This window comes from Procambarus clarkii, chromosome 85 (genome assembly GCF_040958095.1).
Source record: "Procambarus clarkii isolate CNS0578487 chromosome 85, FALCON_Pclarkii_2.0, whole genome shotgun sequence".
NCBI lineage: Eukaryota > Metazoa > Arthropoda > Malacostraca > Decapoda > Cambaridae > Procambarus > Procambarus clarkii.
Genome location: NC_091234.1, coordinates 17,458,892 through 17,479,937, shown reverse-complemented (window position 1 = coordinate 17,479,937; position 21,046 = coordinate 17,458,892). Strand labels below are relative to the sequence as shown.

The following is a 21,046-nucleotide window of genomic DNA, read 5'->3' as shown; positions in this document are numbered from 1 at the left end:
GAGAGTTTGGTAGTTAGCCAACGGGGGACAGCTGTCTAATGGGCTTTGCAAGGTAGATAGCAGAGGGACAGTAACACATTTAGGTACATGTGTATTTATGCAGCTGCCCTAGACTATATGTAGGAGAGTACAGTGTGTGTCAAGAACTAGCTAGGTGATGTCTCAACATCCCCTTCACACAGGATGGTTAGGTCAGCCTGGTGGAGCCTGGTGGAGCCTGGTAGAGCCTGGTGGAGCCTGGCAATGCTTGGTGGAGCCTGGCAATGCCTGGTGGTACCTGGTGGAGCCTAGTAGAGCCTGATGGTGCCTGGTGGAGCCTGGTGGAGCCTGGCAATGCTTGGTGGAGCCTGGCAATGCCTGGTGGAGCCTGGTAGAGCCTGGTGGAGCCTGGCAATGCTTGGTGGAGCCTGGCAATGCCTGGTGGAGCCTAGTAGAGCCTGGTAGAGCCTGATAGAGCCTGGTGGAGCCTGATAGAGCCTGATGGCGAGTCAGCGGTTAGAACTTGGTATATCAATTACCACCATCTGGGCGTGACTCTCATCATCTGCAGGAAATGAATACTCTGGAGATCTGGACCTGAATGAGGTAGCCGAGGAGCGTAGTACCGTAACCCAGCTCACAATGGGCACATCATGGTGGCTGAACCACGTGGGCACGGGACTCGTCACGCGGCGAAATATTGATTAAGAATTATCTTAGGTCATACAGCGTATTAATGTGAAGAACCCAAGCGAACGAGACGTCTTAAACGTTCTTCAAGCGACACCAAACTTAGCAACGCCAAGAAAAGGAAAATTAAGATTGAATAATAATAATATAAAATAAATTCTTAATGTTCACATTTTAATAATTGCTAGACGGAATACAACTCGCCGGATACAAATGTATCAAATTTATTACCTTACAGATAATGATAAATCACTGCGTTGATTTACACACATTGGATTTACGTATTGTATTTTATTAACAAAAAAGTTTATTCGGTTTTGTAACAATTTTGGTGCGTCCCAACCCGGCCTCAGACCAAGTCCATTCCATCCAGTGGTCGACCCCACAGACGAATTCATAAATTTTTACATGCTGTTCATTCAAAGCGGGATTTTTTTTTTAAATATAAATTAATATTATAATGTATTAGCATATTGTGCATATATAGGCATAGGTTAGGTTAGGTGTTTAGGTTCTGTTGGCGATTATTTTTAGTACGTGGGTGAAGCATTTACAGCGTTGTGGGTCGAATAAAAGTCGTCAGCGAAGCACTTGTTCGAAAGGTGTTCGGACGTTATCTGTTGTGAATCGTGTGTAAACCGTTTTTCATCAATAATCGGGGGTTTAGCGGGTGCATGGAATGAACTTTGGCCTTTATTTATGAGGATGGGCTGGTAACTACTACTAAATGGTCCCGGGTTCGACTCCCAAACAGAACAAAATTACCAAAATATTTACAAGTCTACTGCAAAAATATTTTCTTTACATTATCCGCCAATATTCATTTAAATGAAAGATTTAAATGAAATTTAAATCTAAATAAATAAGATTTAAATCATATTCCATCAATATGATGGAATATGATTCCATCATATTGATTAACGTTCATATGGTCTCCAATTATTGAAAATCAGATATGCCAACAGGTGCTACAGATTGCACAGTTTTACCCGTGCCCTGCCTCAAGAGTTGTCCACCTCTTGCAGGCAGGTTCAATTGATATTCTGCGCGGAGCCACCAGTGGGGCTACATGTTATTCCTGCATGGTAATGTATTCTCTAACACATCTGCAGAGTGTAAATGTTCCTCTTAAGACAGCCAATGTGAGCAGTCCTCAATACTCGGCAACACACACCTCTATCTACCTTGTGTAGCTTCCGGGGATCAACAGCCCCGCGGCCCGGTTATATAGCTGCTTATAATGTTCAAGGACATCATAAAAAGGTGGTTTATCTATGAGAACATTTTGAGTTATGAGTTACAGCGAAGTCTTCATGATTTTTTCTAAGTGTCATAGGAAGGTCTGAAAGGAAGAACACCCCCCTTCTAAGGCAGTTCTCTAAATTGAGCAAACCCCTCCCCCCTCCACCCTTGTAAGGCAGGTCTAAATTGAGCAACCCCCCCCCCCACCTTTCTAAAGAAGGTCTCTAAATGTAGCAAACCCCTCCCCCCCCCACCCTTCTAAAGAAGGTCTCTAAATTGAGCAAACACCCCCCCCCCCCCACGCTTCTAAGGCAGGTCTCTAAATGGAGCAAACCCCCCACCCCCCACCCTTCTAAGGCAGGTCTCTAAATTGAGCAAACAACCCCCCCCCCACCCTTCTAAGGCAGGTCTCTAAATTGAGCAAACCCCCCACCCCAACGCTTCTAAGGCAGGTCTCTAAATTGAGCAAACCCCCCACCCCAACTTTCTAAGGAAGGTCTCTAAATTGAGCAAACCCCCCCCCCACCCTTCTAAGGCAGGTCTCTGAGGGCTTCCCTTTCCCCAACACACAACACAGGCTGGTGGTGGTGCCTGGAGCACGACAGGATATGAGGAGGCTGGGAAGTCGCAGATGAAGACATCATACGAAAGATGAGCAGTGCTTCATTACCATACACCTGGAGGCGTTCCTGGCGCCACCTTCCTGACCTCCGTCACCTGCCAGGTGGCGGAGGCTGCCGTCCGACCTCCGCCACATGACAGGTGGCGGAGGCTGCCGTCCGACCTCCGCCACATGCCAGGTGGCGGAGGCTGCCGTCCGACCTCCGCCACATGACAGGTGGCGGAGGCTGCCGTCCGACCTCCGCCACCTGGCAGCAAAAAAAATACCACAAATAAATCTTTCTTTAAATGAATAATTTCACAACAATCCCGCATGTGTTTTTATCTTTCAAAACGTATCAAATCCCCATGAATCCCGCAACCACAGACACGCACGACCTGGGGGTCGAACCCTTTACATTTGAGGTGAACTCCGTGAAAACGAATACGTAAATTCGGTAAACACCATCTTACAAACAGTTGTTTTACACTCGAATATGACGAAACATCTTGGACCAAGCAACAAAGGAATATGTTTCCCTCATACACCCACGACCAGACATTACCTATTCCCAGCCTTTTCGTTCATTATCTCAGGGCCTCGTTCAGTCACATCAATTACTTCATCATTTAATCAATCTCGGTATAAGGTTTCATTAGTGATTATTTGTCAGCTGTAGTGACCGAAGATTATATAAATTCTTTGGTTGTTGTTGGACAGCCAAATATAATTCTGAGGGCATCATTTTGCATTGTTCCCAGTCTGCGAATACTCTATCAGTCTTATACATTTCCTCCCAGACCAGCCATAGTCCCTCCCAGACCAGCCATAGTCCTCCCAGACCAGCCATAATCCCTCCCAGACCAGCCATAGTCCTCCCAGACCAGCCATAGTCCCCTCCCAGACCAGCCATAGTCCCTCCCTGACCAGCCATAGTCCTCCCTGACCAGCCATAGTCCTCCCAGACCAGCCATAATCCCTCCCAGACCAGCCATAGTCCTCCCAGACCAGCCATAGTCCCCTCCCAGACCAGCCATAGTCCCTCCCTGACCAGCCATAGTCCTCCCAGACCAGCCATAGTCTCACCCAGACCAGCCATAGTCCCTCCCAGACCAGCCATAGTCCCTCCCAGACCAGCCATAGCCCCTCCCAGACCAGCTCCACCATGCTGTCACCCAACATGTGTTATTACCATACTTCATCTCCTCCTACGCTAGTTTCTCAGGGTGCGCGGGAGCCAGCCTGCAGGAGTCAAGGTTAAAAATCACTTACGGGCTATTATCATACCAGCCTCGGGGCTACGGAAGCGCCCCAGGGCGGAGGGAGGGCATGGGCAGGTCCCAGCCTGGCCACGTCCCACCACCAGGGCGGAGGGAGGGCATGGACCAGCGTTCCACCTTGCCCCACCATCAACATTAAACAACTGGGACACTAATTACTATATGCTTTCTTGATTCTCTCTTCCCGACACTAACTTACCCCTCATGATCTCAACGCACATTACGCGGAAAATGCGTAAAGGGGAATCAGGAGCCAGGTAAAGTATCCTCAGAACTCGGGTAAAATAAACAAATCCACAAGGGCCGTGACGAGGATTCGAACCTGCGTCCGGGAGCATCCCAGGCACTGCCTTAATCGACTGAGCTACGACAGGGTTAAAAGGGTTGAAACCGAAATTCTACTCAACTTACTGGATCCCGTAGCCTCTCCGAGGCACAAACCAGGATTTTACACAACCCCCCCCCCCTGCACCCGAGCTATGTCAATAGTTCTCCCTCCCGTTCTCAGGTAAAATAAAGGCATAAAAATGGAAAAGATCGCGAGTGAATGGTTAAATAAAGGCTGATGGGAGAGCTTCAGCGAGCGATACCTGGTTGATGGGGTTCTGGGAGTTCTTCTACTCCCCAAGCCCGGCCCGAGGCCAGGCTTGACTTGTGAGAGTTTGGTCCACCAGGCTGTTGCTTGGAGCGGCCCGCAGGGCCACATTCCCACCACAGCCCGGCTGATCCGGAACTTCTCTTAGAAAACCGTCCAGTTTTCTGTTGAAGATGTCCACGGTTGTTCCGGCAATATTTCTTATAGTCGCTGGGAGGACGTTGAACAACCGCGGACCTCTGATGTTTATACAGTGCTCTCTGATTATGCCTATGGCACCTCTGCTCTTCACTGGTTCAGCGATAGAGACGATAAGCGCAAGTATCTAAACAGAACAGCCAGTGGAATGTGAGAAGAGGGTCAGAGGGCACAGGCCAGACTGGATTACATCCGTCACTAGCATGCAGATGAGCCTACCCCCGGAAGCTGCATCTCCCTCTACAGCGTCTCCTGGGTTACTAACGTGGTGGCCATCTCTACACCTTCTACCAGAGTATATATAAGAACTGTATTGGAGGGGACCTAAACATTCCCTGTAAGGCGTTACGTGTGGTTTCCTCCGAGGCTAAGGGTCTTCCAGACATTCTTCCAGCCCCTTCCCCTTCAAGGAAGGAAGGAAGACCCCTTTCTTCCAGTCTTTCAGCCCCTTCCCCTTCAAGGAAGGAACGAAGGCAGGCAAGGGCAGGCAGGCAGGCAAGGGCAGGCAGGCAGGCAGGCAAGGGCAGGCAGGCAGGCAGGCAAGGGCAGGCAGGCAGGCAGGCAGGCAAGGGCAGGCAGGCAGGCAGGCAGGCAAGGGCAGGCAGGCAGGCAGGCAAGGGCAGGCAGGCAGGCAAGGGCAGGCAGGCAGGCAAGGGCAGGCAGGCAGGCAGGCAAGGGCAGGCAGGCAGGCAAGGGCAGGCAGGCAGGCAGGCAAGGGCAGGCAGGCAGGCAAGGGCAGGCAGGCAGGCAGGCAGGCAGGCAAGGGTAGGCAGGCAAGGGCAGGCAGGCAAGGGCAGGCAGGCAAGGGCAGGCAGGCAGGCAAGGGCAGGCAGGCAGGCAGGCAAGGACAGGCAGGCAGGCAAGGACAGGCAGGCAGGCAAGGGCGGGCAGGCAGGCAGGCAGGCAGGCAAGGTCAGGCAGGCAGGCAAGGACAGGCAGGCAGGCAAGGACAGGCAGGCAGGCAAGGGCGGGCAGGCAGGCAGGCAGGCAGGCAAGGTCAGGCAAGGGCAGGCAGGCAAGGGCAGGCAGGCAAGGGCAGGCGGGCAAGGGCAGGCAGGCAAGGGCAGGCAGGCAAGGGCAGGCAGGCAAGGCAGGCAAGCCCATTCCTTCCAGTCAGAGGAATATAATTCTCCACTATTTGTATGCCTCCCTAAACAATATTTGTAATGCCAATATCAAATGTGCAGTTAACACAGAACAAGTCCCTTTTAAGACCACTCACTTGGACTGGTTAATACAACGTTAGCCTCGCTTCTTGCATGGTCGCCGCTCGATCCCGGATGGTCTAAGTGGTTGGGCACCGGTTCTTCCCTCCGTCCTCCTATCCTAGCGACTATCCTGCCCTCTTGGAAGTGCTACATAGTCGCGCAATCTTTATGGCTACTCCTGATAAATTACCTCACCTTCCCAGGCCAGGCAGACAAAGGGGCTTGACAATGGGACAATTAACACGCCTGATTTATTACATCACGTCAACATAAATGTATTATCTCGTTAAATCCATTCAAATGTATCACTCAGTATACATAAATTCCAAATATGTATTACAGCAGGGTTTTTTTACGGATGTGCAATTGAGTAATCAACCTGCAAGTTTTGTTAAAAAAAATAAAAACCAGTTCATGATCACTTTGATTACAAGTGTACTCACCTAGTTGTGCTTGCGGGGGTTGAGCTCTGGCTCTTTGGTCCCGCCTCTCAACCGTCAATCAACTGATGTACAGATTCCTGAGCCTCATAGGTAACACCTCAAGGCACACACACACACAGATCACACTAACGTGATGCATCAAATGAACAAGTCCACAAGGGCAGTGACGAGGATTCATTTACCTCAAGGTAACCTCAAAGTAGGCGGGGTATGTGACGCAGGGTGGGCAGTCAGGTGACGGTGGGTGGGCAGGGTGGGTTTTGTGGCCAGCGGTTCATCACACCGCTCCGTGACTGATGCCCTGATAACAATGATCATTTACTACACAAATCAGGATCCTGGGCAATCGCCCCACCGCCCCACCCCCCTCCAATTACACCCTCGCCTCCCAAAACACTGCCCTGCCAGCCTCTTAGTACCCAATTGAACCACGCTCACAGGCCAATGCATCTCGCTGCAGGAGACTTGAGTTAGTGGAAACCAAATCGATGTTGGATTAATAGCGTGAGCCAGGTTGATGGGGTCCAGTCACGGCTACGAGGGAAGACGTCTTCTGCTGCCTGTTCCATCCCAGTTAGGGCAGAAGGTGGACATCTTCAAGAGGAAACTAGATTGTTTCCTCCAAGGAGTGCCGGACCAACCGGGCTGTGGTGGGTATGTGGGCCTGCGGGCCGCTCCAAGCAACAGCCTGGTGGACCAAGCTCTCACTAGTCAAGCCTGGCATGCGGGCCGCTCCAAGCAACAGCCTGGTGGACCAAACTCTCACAAGTCAAGCCTGGCCTCGGGCCGCTCCAAGCAACAGCCTGGTGGACCAAACTCTCACAAGTCAAGCCTGGCCTCGGGCCGGGCTTGGGGAATAGAACAATTCCCAAAATCATCAACCAGGTAAGGTAATTATAGGGAGAGCGCGCTAAGCCATTATGACCATACAGAGTCGAGGCTGAAGACAATGAAAAAATCTTGTGGCCATAAGATACAAGTAGAGGAACTGTCTTTAGCAAAGCTTTTGAACTGACTCGAGAAATGACTCATTAAAAACTGAGTTATGTGGTATTGGAGGGGCTATTCTGAGTTGGATTCCATCTTGGTTATCTTGAGATGATTTCGGGGCTTTAGTGTCCCCGCGGCCCGGTCCTCGACCAGGCCTCCACTCCCAGGAAGCAGCCCGTGACAGCTGACTAACACCCAGGTACCTATTTACTGCTAGGTAACAGGTAAGGTAACTCGTTTGATAGATGGTTTTAACGGGTGATTAGGGTGGGAATGCCACACCTCCCAGCTGCCCTGGTCAGTTTCCGGGCCCCAGGGACCCGTGTCCAAATGACAGGCACCATAGTGCCACGGACCGTGACACTCCTCTTCACTGCTTCTCCTCACAGCTCGAGGTCCTCTCCTCCACTACCTTGGAGTCTCATCAACTACTTCATCTGGGCTGGCTTCGAAGTTCTCATCAACTTCTTTCCCAAAGACAAACTTGCAACCCATCGACACTCCAGTAAAAATGTTTCCCCTTTAACACATAAACAAAAATAATCACACAATATGTTTGCCTCAAACCTCTATCTGTTCTCTACATACAGTGAGAGTTTACTCCCCCGTTTTGGGCGGGTCCATACTCCACCTCGCCCGGCGGCGGTCCTCACTCGCTGGGAGGGTCTTCCTCCGTCAGGAGCCGGTCTCCCTCAGTTATCTGCCAGCGCTCAGAGGGGACGGACGTCGCTCCGTGTTCCTCCCTCTCCACTCTTCTTATTTCAGGCTTTCTGCCTTATTAAAATATGTCTAACTTATCAATAAACATTGCTACTGTCGCTGGGCACACGACCAACTACAAGCAATCACTATGAACTGGCGTATATCGTGCTTACCACAGATTGAATGGTCGAGGGCGCTCCCTCCCTCTGACGAAGCTTGATCAGGGCGCTTCCACGGCCCACAATAATGCCTCTGGGCGGTTTAATAATCTGCTCGTCGACCAGGACTTGAGAACACAACGTTCCCAGCTCGATTCTACAGCTGGCACATCTGCATACTTCTCTTCTCTTCGAGATATATCACTAGGGTTTCCCTTCTGGCGGAAGCTCAACGGAGCGCGGCTTTCCCCCTGCGATATCTGGCACTCAAGTGAGTCAAAGCCCTCCAGAAGCGAGCCTCACGCCTCCAGCAAAATGACCACATCTCCTAACCAGTCATTTATCTGTTTTCGTCTACACTGCCCATAATCTTAAATTGTTCATCATATCCAACCAGCTATTTTACATATGTGTTATCACCTCAATATTTGCTAGACCTTCTAATCAGGTCAGGCTTGCTGAATAACTCTCAAGGGGAGAGACTCGTTTCTCCTGTAGGCTGAGATCATAACACCAGCCCAGCCCAGCCCAGCCCAGCCCAGCCCAGCCCAGCCCAGGCAGGCAGGCAGGCAGGCAGGCAGGCAGGCAGGCAGGCAGGCAGGCAGGCAGGCAGGCAGGCAGGCAGGCAGGCAGGCAGGCAGGCAGGCAGGCAGGCAGGCAGGCAGGCAGGCAGGCAGGCAGGCAGGCAGCCCAGCCAGCCAGCTGCCCTTCCCTACACCACCACCACGCTGGTGCTTGGATCAAGAGCGTGGCGTACGACTAGCCTCGCCAGGCACTAACGAGGCAGCTAAGCAGCTCTGGGCGGCTCCACCCGCACCCAACAAACCCCTGCGCCAGGGGCCGCGTCAGCGGGACACTTGAAGCGTGTTACGCCCAGCCGGCCAGGCGCTGATGGGAATTAAGCATCATTATTTGCAAATGCAGTGCAGGAGTTGTGATTAGCGTGCATAATTGTGGTATCGGGGAACCATTTGGAACCGCGCTAATTGGTGTGGAGAAAGGCACAAAGAAGCCCAAGGGGGAGAGAGACAGACAGGCAGGCAGAGACTAAGGTCAGGTCCCAAATCTACACAATAAATTAAAGTATTGGAGGGAGAAGTATGGTTCGAAATGCAGGAGCGAAAGCTACGTCCAGGCTGGCCCCATACCCTCTCCAGGTATGCTCCAGTTATGCTCCAGTTATGCTCCAGCTATGGTCCAGCTATGGTCCAGTTATGGTCGAAGATGCAGAATAAGTTATTAAGGAGTAGATATGCGCCATATGACACAATCAGAGAGCACTGAACATCAGAGGTCCACGGCTGATCAATACCCTCCCAGCAGGCATTAGAAATATTGCCGGAACAAAGGTATAGATGTCTTCAAGAGGCACTTGGACCTGCGAGCTGCTCAAACCAACAACCTTTTAGATCAAGGTAAGCCCGAACCCAGAACGGGCTTGAGGGGCAGAAGGACTCTCCAAACAGACTACTTCAGGCAAATACAGAGAGGGGGGCGAGAGGAGAAAGAGGAGATGGGAATTTAGAAAGGAGGGAAGAGATACGAGGAAGAATGGAGGGAAACTTCACACCACAGTATTCCTTGCTACCAGCACCACCGTCCCAGCCATCACAACTACCACCACAACCACCACCACCACAGTCCCAGCCACCACAACTACCACCGTCCCAGCCACCACCACCACCATCATCGTCCCTGCCACCACCACAACTACCACCGTCCCAGCTACCACCACCATCGTCCCTGCCACCACAACAACTACCACCGTCCCAGCTACCACCACCATCGTCCCTGCCACCACCACAACTACCACCGTCCCAGCTACCACCACCATCGTCCCTGCCACCACAACTACCACCGTCCCTGCCACCACCAACAACGCCCTGCTCATTACCCAGAGGTTCTCTTATTCATGAGCCATATTAAAAACACCTCAGTCGCAACTGCATGCTAATTTGCCTATTAAGGAGATTACGGTCTATTGTTCTTTGGTGGGTGAGAGGGGGCACTTGAGCGAGGCAGCAAGCACAGGAGGAGTGGAGGAGGAGAGTGGGACTCTTACTCCACGCTCTCCTTCACACACCCTTGTCTCCTCAAACAACACAACGACCTTCAAAGAATCATCATAATGACAGCAACGTCACTCTTCAAACACTTCGTCAACAAAAGAAGCTCAATTGTTTACAAAACAATCAACAAGATGTCATCCTTCTATATATACACATCCCCACTAACAAACAATATATATAGACACTAGCACGCACGTACAAACACAATACAAACACGCACAATTTCGGTTGGGACGCGAACAAGGGGACACAGGTGGAAACTGAGAACCCAAATGAGCCACAGGGACGTTAGCAGCACAACTAGGCAAGCACAAGGTCCACAAGACTAATCCCCACTACCACCACTACCACCACCACCAACAACAAGGCCTCCCAGTAACACAAGCACCACTAACTCCCACCTGTAACACTGCTACCAGTACACACACACCCATAAACTAATACTAAACACAGAGCAACAGGTAGGTGCATTCCGCCCCCCATGAGAACAATGGGCTACCCTCCCCCCTGCAACCAGCAGTTCACAGTAAACATTATCAAGGTCCTTGTAAAGTATGTCCTCGGCAGCTGCTTGTAAGCCAACACCTTCCTCCAGCACCTCACAAATGCAGTATATTTTCTTCTCCTTGGATAGCACTTGAGTGACGCGTTCGGGAGACGGCAGCGCTTCACAAATCTTCCCAACACACTGAGGTCAATTGGAGATCGCCATAAATTCAACTGAACAGCTCTCTTTCATCAGCTCGTGGATCTCTCTCTCTCCTTCCACGATAAATGATCTTCATTCCTAAACCCGGAACCTCATGTCTCCTCTTGTCTCTTCTCCACTCACAACCATCCGACACAAGTGGAAATGGACCCAGCAAGACCACCAAGGGGGAAGGGGTAATGGGTAAGTAGGGAGGAGGGAAAGGGGGGTTGCAAGGGCCCACACTTGATTCCCCAGTGTTGTTCTGAGGAAGCCTCGTCAGCGCTGCAACAGAGAATTAAACAAAACTGGACGAGGCGCCGAGGAATGCAAGTTGTATCGCGACTCTTTCTTGGCTTATTATAAGGACACCCCGGAGCACTGGCCGAGGACGCCGGCGGCACCTATGAGGAAGCCAGCGAGACGGACAAACACACTTGTGACCACTACGGAAGCTGCTAATCTTCAAGACCAGTGTTGACGCTCCAGTAATTGGTGCAGACAGCGGTAAGATGGTAGGGCAAAATATCTCCCTCCTGCGCTAATGCGCCAACACTGCCGTGTCGTCAGCGGCGACGATAATGTCTCCTTGGCCAATTTGCACGCAACAGTCATTCATAAATTTGGCCAGTGCGCGCGGCGGCCGAGCCCTAACCAGCCCAGCTATCAACCGGTGGATGACACTACCAAGGCCACCAGCCCTCTATTCTACCAGCACCTCTCTCCTCTTTCCCAACCCCTCCAACCACCACCACTCTCTCAAATGAAAAAAGACAAGACAGCAAGCAGCATACATCAGCCGCAGCAGCAGTAAACCAAGCAACCCAAAAGGAGACGAGAGCGGTGTCAGCAACAGTGCTGAGTGCTGTACACTCACAGTGACAGCATCAGTCGCCCTGGAGTCAAGACGCCAGTCCAGCCAACATTACGCGCGCTCCGCGGAGTTCGTTGCTATTATCTGTTTTACTGGCAGCTGTCCGCACGAGAGAACACTTAGGACCAGGAGGCAAGAGGAGTCTCAAACTTCTGAGGATGGTCGCTGAGAGGTGGTGAGGGGGTTTAAGGGAGGGAAGAGGAGTGGGAAAGTCATCTCCTTGGTGCTGGTATATCTGGGAGACTGCATTACCTGCTGATGTAGACCAAATTTAAGTCCAAATGATCAAATATAAACTGTGTTGGCAAAATTATTCGCGCACCCTCCGTCACTATGTGATGGAGTGCGAAGAGATACCTGAATTTAAGAGACAAAAACCAAGCTAAGTTTGCTCTCTCTTGTCAGGGAGCTGCGAGTGTGTGAGAGGTTCTTAGGAAGCCTGTAAGGTGCTATGGAAGAAGGAGGGGGGGTGGGGGGTCATTCCTTCCCCCCCTCCTCCCCAACAACCTACCGAACACCCTTAAGGATACCTGATATCCGGAGAGTTTGTGTTCTGCCCTCTACAGGGTTTGTTTTGGTCAGACCTCTTGTTGGTTCCTCTACTTTGTGCGGCCTTTCCAAACATCATCTTCAGATGTCGAGAAACTCGAGAAAACATTAATTCCATCGCAAAACTCGAACTTGAAGCAGTTTAACAAGATTAATGTTGATCAATCAATGATTAATGTTTACCCATCTAAACCCAGTGTCATGTCATAGGGATTAACATTCATCCATCCATGAACTCATGTCATAGGGATTACATCCTTGTTGATACCTGGTTGATATATATTCATATATATACATCCTTGTATATATAACACATCCTTGTGTTTATTGGACCATTAAACAGTTGTCCAGTATGAACGGATAATTGTCACATTGTCCTACATAAATTGCATTCCATTTATTGTATTCCACTTTACACAAGGCAAATGAACATTTTTAACGTTACAGTAGATTCGGATAATTGTTACATTGTCCTTTTTATTGCTGCCGTCGGAGGGTGCTAGTTTATTGTGCACCCCATACTCATCCTGTGAGACGTGGTTTATTGTGCACCCCATACTCATCCTGTGAGACGTGGTTTAATGTGCACCCCATACTCATCCTGTGAGACGTGGTTTATTGTGCACCCCATACTCATCCTGTGAGCGGTGGTTTATTGTGCACCCCATACTCATCCTGTGAGACGTGGTTTATTGTGCACCACATACTCATCCTGTGAGCGGTGGTTTATTGTGCACCCCATACTCATCCTGTGAGCGGTGGTTTATTGTGCACCCCATACTCATCCTGTGAGTGGTGGTTTATTGTGCACCCCATACTCATCCTGTGAGCATCCTATAGCACATACATATACTATATTAGGCCTCAGATCGCATATATTAGGCATAGGTTAAGTTAGGTTTTGTTAAGAGACAAATACAAAACCTTTCCGAGGCCTCGGGGGTCGTGCCCCGGCCCTCGGGGGTCGTGCCCCGGCCCTCGGGGGTCGTGCCCCGGCCCTCGGGGGTCGTGCCCCGGCCCTCGGGGGTCGTGTAGTGACCCTGTTCTTCCAACCTTCACACATTCTCCCGAAGAAACTGAATGTTTGTATGCCGAGAATGATATCGTTTTCCTTTCTTCGTCATTGGACTAAAAGCCTCGGCCATAAGGTTCATCATCCTGTAAGGTTTCATGGCATGTCTCGCCTCTATCACCGGTTATTTTCGCTTCCTCTCCTCCGGCCACGTACATCACGGCTCATGTCACTGACTTGAGGACAGAAAGTGGCAGTTTCCCTCTGGACTTACGACCTTCTAAGCTTGAGGTTCTCACACTGACGAAATTTTGAGGCAAGATAGTGATGGCATAGACCAGAGGTTCCGATAGTGGTCTTTACAGTTATCTTGAGGTTATCTTGAGATGATTTCGGGGCTTTTTTAGTGTCCCCGCGGCCCGGTCCTCGAGCAGGCATCCACCCCCAGGAAGCAGCCCGTGACAGCTGACTAACACCCAGGTACCTATTTTACTGCTAGGTAACAGGGGCATAGGCTACATCCTGGACTTACACTCCTGCTAAGATGGAGAGGTACAGGTGAAGGAACACGTTTGGAAATGGGAAGGGAAGGAAACTATCAAGGGAAAGCGCCAAGCCATTACGACTCTTATAGCACTTGGAAGGGGTCAGGATAAGGATTTGGGATGGGACGGGGGGAAAGGAATGGTGCCCCAACCACTTGTGGATGGTCGGGGATTGAACGCCGACTTGCTTGAAGCGAGTCCGTCGCTCTACCGTCCAGCCCAAGTGGTTGGGCTTGGAAATGAGAAATATAGCATGCATTAGGATAGTGAGCGGGCTGTCCGCCTCGCTGACACATTGTTCAGCTTACTCTCGCAAGCACAACTAAGTGAGTACACAAATGTAGATGTGTGTGTTCAAATGTAGATATGATAGAGCCCAATAGGCTCAGGAATCTGTACACCAGTTGATTGACGGTTGAGAGGCGGGACCAAAGAGCCAGAGCTCAACCCCCGCAAGCACAATTAGGTGAGTACAATTAGGCGAGTACAATTAGGCGAGTACACACCCACACCTGGCAGATACACATCCTTGCTACCTATCCTGAAGGAGGAACCACGCTCCACGTAACCCCCGAGGTCGTGGAACGCCCTCCACAACCCAACCACTGTGACGCACACTCATCAACGCCAATGACACGCATTACAACCCCAGACTTGTGCACTGGTAACCACATCATTTTGAGCCCAACACACCTGTAATGACTCCATCTGGTCACCATTTGGTCCGGGAGACATCTCCCGTCACGTAGGGTGCAGTCGCACCTCCACAGATCTCCAGTATTAGCTCTTGATACTGGTAATGGCTCAAAAGGGCCACCACTTATGGGCTATTCATGCCGAAGCCACCTTTTGGGTGGCTTAATCTTCATCAATCAATCAATCCTGTAATGAAAGCTGCCAACGCCCCCCCCCCCCCCCGCTGGAGCAGACAAGACTGTGGCTACGGTACGATGGCCGGGAGACATCTTTATTGTTGTACACTTACTGGCTACACTAACACCTTCAGTGTCCTCTCCGCTAACTACACTTACACTTAACTACAACCCCAGATCCTCCTCAGACAAGAATCTCCCTCGTCACTGTGCAACACTTGACAACAATTCCGATTGATTGATCGATAAAGATTAAGCCACCTAAAAGGTGGCACGGGCATGAATAGCCCGTAAGTGGTGGCCCTTTTGAGCCATTACCAGTATCAAGAGCTGATACTGGAGATCTATGGAGGTGCGACTGCACCCTGCGTGACGGGAAATGTCTCCCGTGTGATGAGGATTGATTGATTGATTGATTGATAAAGATTAAGCCACCCAAGAGGTGGCACGGGCATGAATAGCCCGTAAGTGGTACAGTTTTTTTTTCTCAGTATTCTGAGAAAATTTTGAGAATTGAATTGAAATTTTGAGAACAATGCAAGTAATTATATCCATTGGCCTCACCTGATGCCAAGACCAAACTGAAAGCTGGCGACAAACTTGTACTGGACGGTATGGCGACCGTCTCGCTTCTTGCAGGTCGGCGTTCAATCCCCGACCGTCCAAATGGTTGGGCACTATTCCTCACCTCCGTCCCATCCTAAAATCCTTACTCTGATCCCTTCCAAGTGCTATATAGTCGTTATGGCTTGGTGACAAAACTTTGCATATTACTGAATAAGCACATCGTCATTATGTCTTGAGAACTGCTAGTTGAGGATGTCTCCTTACCATCACATGTGTCTCATTGATTGATGAAGATTAAGCCACCCAAAAGGTGGCACGGGCATGAATAGCCCGTAAGTGGTGGCCCTTTCGAGCCATTACCAGTATCATTAGATACTGGAGATCTGTGGAGGTGCGACTGCACCCTGCGGAGAGGTCGTGACCTCACACACACGTGTCTGTTTCATATGTAGTTTAATATGTAGAATTATCGCACACTCCACCCTCCACCACCACACTGCCCCCCTCCTCACCTACTGCTATTGGACGAGCCCTTAGGCATCACCAACACAAATTTTGTTATTATTTAAAATAAAATATTCCTATATACAAATGAGTAAATAACAAAAATAATTACAAATTAATCGTGAAAATAAGAAATTAAATAGTGTGACTGGACTTTTGTCGAGGGGGCGAGGCCCCCTGGTTGATACCTAGTTGAGCCCCCCGAAGGCTTCAGTCACGTCTGGGTCTGGGAGACCCCCTCCCATACCTTGGGGGGAGTTGACGGGGGGGGGGGAGGGGAAGAGTTGACGTGGGGGGGGGGGGGAGTGGAAGAGTTGAAGTTGGGGGGGGGGGGAATAGTTGACGTGGGGGGGGGGAATAGTTGACGTGGGGGGGGGAATAGTTGACGTGGGGGGGGGAATAGTTGACGTGGGGGGGGGAATAGTTGACGTGGGGGGGGGGAATAGTTGACGTGGGGGGGGGAAAGAGTTGACGTGGGGGGGGGGAAGAGTTGACGTGGGGAAGGGGAAGAGTTGACGTGGGGGGAAGAGTTGACGTGGGGGGGGGGTGACTCGGGGGTGGGAGGTTACTCGGGGGGGGGGGGACTCGGGGGGGGGGGGGGAGGGGAAGAGTTTGACGTGGGGGGGGGGGAGGGGAAGAGTTGACGTGGGGGGGGAGTGGAAGGAGTTTGACGTGGGGGGGGGGACATGGAAGACGTTGAAGTTGGGTGGGGGGGGAATAGTTGACGTGGGGGGGGGAATAGTTGACGTTGGGGGGGGGAATAGTTGACGTGGGGGGTTGGGGAAGAGTTGACGTGGGGGGAGGGGAAGAGTTGACGTGGGAAGGGGCAAGAGTTGACGTGGGAAGGGGACAGAGTTGACGTGGGGGAAGAGTTGACGTGGTGGGGGGGTGACCTCGGGGGGGGGGGAGGGTTTTAACATCGGGGGGGGGGGGTGACTCGGGGGGGGGGAGGTGACTCGGGGGGGGGAGCAAGTGAGTTTGAACAGAGTACAAAGGTGAAGCTTGTTTAACGGTGGGATGGCCGCCCTGTACAAACAATTAAGAGTCCGTCCCCGGGTGGAGCCTAGTATCCCAAGTGTGTTCACAGTGAGGCGAGACGAGGACCTCCTCTGATGCCTCCTGAAGGAGGCGTTGAAGGAGGTGACAGCCGGTGAAAACATAACAGCCAATCTCCACCAGGCTGTAACGACCATGTTTAAAGACCCGAGAAAGTATGCAGCCCCTTATCTTGAGGTTATCTTGAGATGATTTCGGGGCTTTAGTGTCCCCGCGGCCCGGTCCTCGACCAGGCCTCCACCCCCAGGAAGCAGCCCGTGACAGCTGACTAACACCCAGGTACCTATTTTACTGCTAGGTAACAGGGGCATAGGGTGAAAGAAACTGGTTGATACCTGGTTGATGGGGTTCTGGGAGTTGTTCTACTCCCCAAACTCTGCCCATTGTTTCTCGCCGACGCCCGGGATCGAACCCAGGACCACAAGCCCAGCATGCTGTCCGCTCGGCCGACCGGCTCCCTTACCTCACTTTTTTTTTAACAATCCCAACCTAACCTATCACGAGATTAGATCTCAACTGTTCTGATGGGGAGAGTAGCGATCAGTACTCAAGGCGGGACAGCACAAGTGATTTGAATAATATGATAATTGTCACGGAATCCTCTGGATCTGCAAAGGATGTCACGAAGTTAAATTGATATTTTGCCCCGAGGGTCGAGTTTATTGGGCAGCTGTGACGTTTGTTTGGCTATATTTGATATGGGATAAAGAAGTTACCAGTCTCCGTGGTGTAGTGGTAAGACACTTGCCTGGCGTTCCGCGAGCGCTATGTCATGCGTTCGTATCCTGGCCGGGGAGGATTTACTGGGCGCAATTCCTTAACTGTAGCCTCTGTTTAACGCAACAGTAAAATGTGTACTTGGATGAAAAAACGATTCTTCGCGGCAGGGGATCGTATTCCAGGGACCATAGGATTAAGGACTTGCCCGAAACGCTACGCGTACTAGTGGCTGTACAAGAATGTAATAACTCTTGAATATATCTATAAAAAAAAAAAAAAAAAAAAAAGTTCTCGCTTAAAAGCTGTGTGCTAGGACCTTGCGCTAGGATACAGAACTTTTCCCTATGATTGGACTGTCTTTGATTTGATTGAGTATTACTCTTTGAAGGCGATGAGTCACAATAACGTGGCTAAATTATGTTAATAATTAACCAGATCCCACACTAGAAGGTGAAGGGACGACGACGTTTCGGTCCGTCCTGGACCTTTCTCAAGTCGATTGTGTCCAATCGACTTGAGAATGGTCCAAGACGGACCGAAACGTCGTCGTCTCTCCATCTTCTGATGTATAGTCTGGTCATCAAGGTTTGGTTGATCAGGTATTCACTTCCTAATCACTTTCTAAAACCTTATATACGATTAAGATAATAGTGCGACCGGCCTGTACTTTTTAAACACATTTTGTTACGTTCCATGTGTAGTGGCAAAAAAGTCCCACAATGCATTATTCCAAGATGAACAGTCTACGGGCTTACCATAGCCCGTGCTACTTGGAACTTTTTGTTCCAGGTAGCGAATCTTAAACAGCAACCAAGATGAAACACAGACCAAAACCGACCCCCCCCCTTTACCTAATACACACAATCGTGTCAGCAAGGCGGACAACCCGCCTGCTATCATAACTCTGTACTGCTATCATAACTCTATTTCCAATTTCTACAACGTTTCCCCCACACGTATGGTATCTGGGCAGCGATATACCCTCTCTGCTCTGCCATTCCCTGCCCATCTCCGTACCTTTCTGTCTCTCGTCCCCATCATCAGATAAGTCTGCTTCAAACTCAAATGCAATATGCATCAATTGCATTTCTAAGAGAAGTGCCGGACCAACCGGGTTGTGGTAGGTATGTGGGCCTGCGGGCCGCTCCAAGCAACAGCCTGATGAACCAAACCCTCACAAGTCAAGCCTGGCCTCGGGCCGGGCTTGGGGAGTAGAACAACTCCCAGAACCCCATCAACCAGGTATCAACCAGGTATCAACCAGGTATTCATTCTACCAGATACTGAGGAGAGAGAGAACCATCTCTTCCTCCCGCTTAAATCTGTGTACTCAAGTACTGTGTACTGCGGCATTAACCCTTCCACTCCACCCAACGCCGAAAAAAACTGAGCCACTGCAGCCAGTCACAGGAGAAGCCATTGCACTGCCACAGCCGCATGCGGCTAGTCATAGAAGTACGTATAACCTGTAAGAGGAAGCCGCCTACTGCTGGAGTCGCCGCTGGCCGCCCACTGCTGGACTCGCCACTGGCCCACCGCCCACTGCTGGACTCGCCACTGGCCCACCGCCCACTGCTGGACTCGCCACTGAGCCTACCGCCCACTGCTGGACTCGCCACTGAGCCTACCGCCCACTGCTGGACTCGCCACTGAGCCTACCGCCCCGCACCTTGATAACCCGCGGGTCCACGAAGAAAACACTTGATTTACTGCAAGGGTAATGGCTGCGGCGGGAATATCAACACATGACAGAGCTTCCGCTTGCAGTGACTGGCTGGAGACCCGACACTGTTATTATCCATCATCTATTTCCATTTGTGGCCCGGCGTGAAGCCTGTGTTTGGAGGGGGGGATGGGGAGGGGGAAGGTGGGGAGGGGGAAGGTGGGGAGGGGGAAGGTGGGAAGGGGGAAAGATGGGGAGGTACGGACTGAAGTGGGGAAATTCCAGCTCAAAACCGGGAAGGCATGAAACTGCAGAGACAAGCACTGAACTCATCATATGATGACGATAATGATGCAGATAGCCATGATAATGACGCCGATGATGATGACAAGAACTACAGAAACACAGCGGTTCAGAGGACAAAGACGACAGAGAAAACACTCAAGAAGTATAGAGAAGGGTGGGAGGTGGTCCCACGAGCCAGCAATGTACATATTAAACAAAGACCACCACTTGATAACTGCTAACACCACCTACCTATCTTCAGGCGATGAGTCACAATAACGTGGCTGAAGTATGTTGACCAGACCACACACTAGAAATTGAAGGGACGACGACGTTTCGGTCCGTCCTGGACCATTCTCAAGTCGATTGTGAGATCACAAGCGACTTGAGAATGGTCCAGGACGGACCGAAACGTCGTCGTCCCTTCAATTTCTAGTGTGTGGTCTGGTCAACCAACCTATCTTGTCTTGCTTTCAGGAAGCAACATTCCCGCGGCCCGGTCTCTGACCAGGTCTCCTTTACGGTCAATCAGGCTATTAGACGTCGCTGCATACAACAGGTTCGAAAATTTTTACATTTTATACCTTCGATACAAATCATTCTTCAGATAAAAAGTATCCACAAGCCTAATTCTTTCGTATGCATACTAATGAAGTTAGAAATTCCTTCAATAGTATCTTACTATTGAAGATCGAATCACTTGTAATTACGAAAGTGCCTTTGGTGCCAGAACTAGTTTCCTTACCTAGAAACCTATTACAACACTGTCTTGACCCTTTGTTTTCATACTGTCTTGATTTTTCTTATGCTTAATCAACATTGTCAATGTTTATTAAGTGTGTTTTTATGTTTGATTTGTGTGATTTATATATATGTATTTTATATAAGAATTTTTATGCAGGGGTTCCTTGAGACATGGAAATTATTTCAAGGGTTCCTTGAGACATGGAAATTATTTCAAGGGTTCCTTGAGACATGGAAATTATTTGAAGGGTTCCTCGAGACATGGAAATTATTTCAAGGGTTCCTCGAGACATGGAAATTATTTCAAGGGTTCCTCGAGACATTGAAATTATTTCAAGGGTTCCTCGAGACATTGAAATTATTTCAAGGGTTCCTCGAGACATGGAAATTATTTCAAGGGTTCCTCGAGACATGGAAATTATTTCAAGGGTTCCTCGAGACATGGAAATTATTTCAAGGGTTCCTTGAGACATGGAAATTATTTCAAGGGTTCCTTGAGACATGGAAATTATTTCAAGGGTTCCTTGAGACATGGAAATTATTTCAAGGGTTCCTCGAGACATGGAAATTATTTCAAGGGTTCCTCGAGACATGGAAATTATTTCAAGGGTTCCTCGAGACATGGAAACTATTTCAAGGGTTCCTCGAGACATGGAAATTATTTCAAGGGTTCCTTGAGACATAGGCATTATTTCAAGAGTTTCACAAGAACGTGTACACCGTTGATTGACAATCAACTGTTGATTGACACTCGAGAGGCGGGACCAAAGAGCCAGAGCTCAACCCCCGCAAACACAACTAGGTGAATACCG

At 50.2% G+C, this 21,046-nt stretch overlaps 1 protein-coding gene across 1 annotated transcript in view; it reads right to left on the bottom strand.

Moving 5' to 3' along the window:
• The window catches only part of LOC123746651 (plexin-B), a 206,755-nt gene extending 194,371 nt beyond the window's left edge, over positions 1-12,384 (bottom strand). Inside the window, exons 1-4 of the mRNA XM_069316872.1 lie at positions 12,248-12,384; positions 11,970-12,074; positions 7,639-7,746; positions 2,582-2,780 (exon numbers count right to left, since the gene is read on the bottom strand). Coding sequence (XP_069172973.1) covers positions 2,582-2,780; positions 7,639-7,746; positions 11,970-12,074; positions 12,248-12,384 — 549 coding nt within the window. The remainder of the gene's footprint in view (positions 1-2,581; positions 2,781-7,638; positions 7,747-11,969; positions 12,075-12,247) is intronic.
• Positions 12,385-21,046: the final 8,662 nt, after the last annotated feature.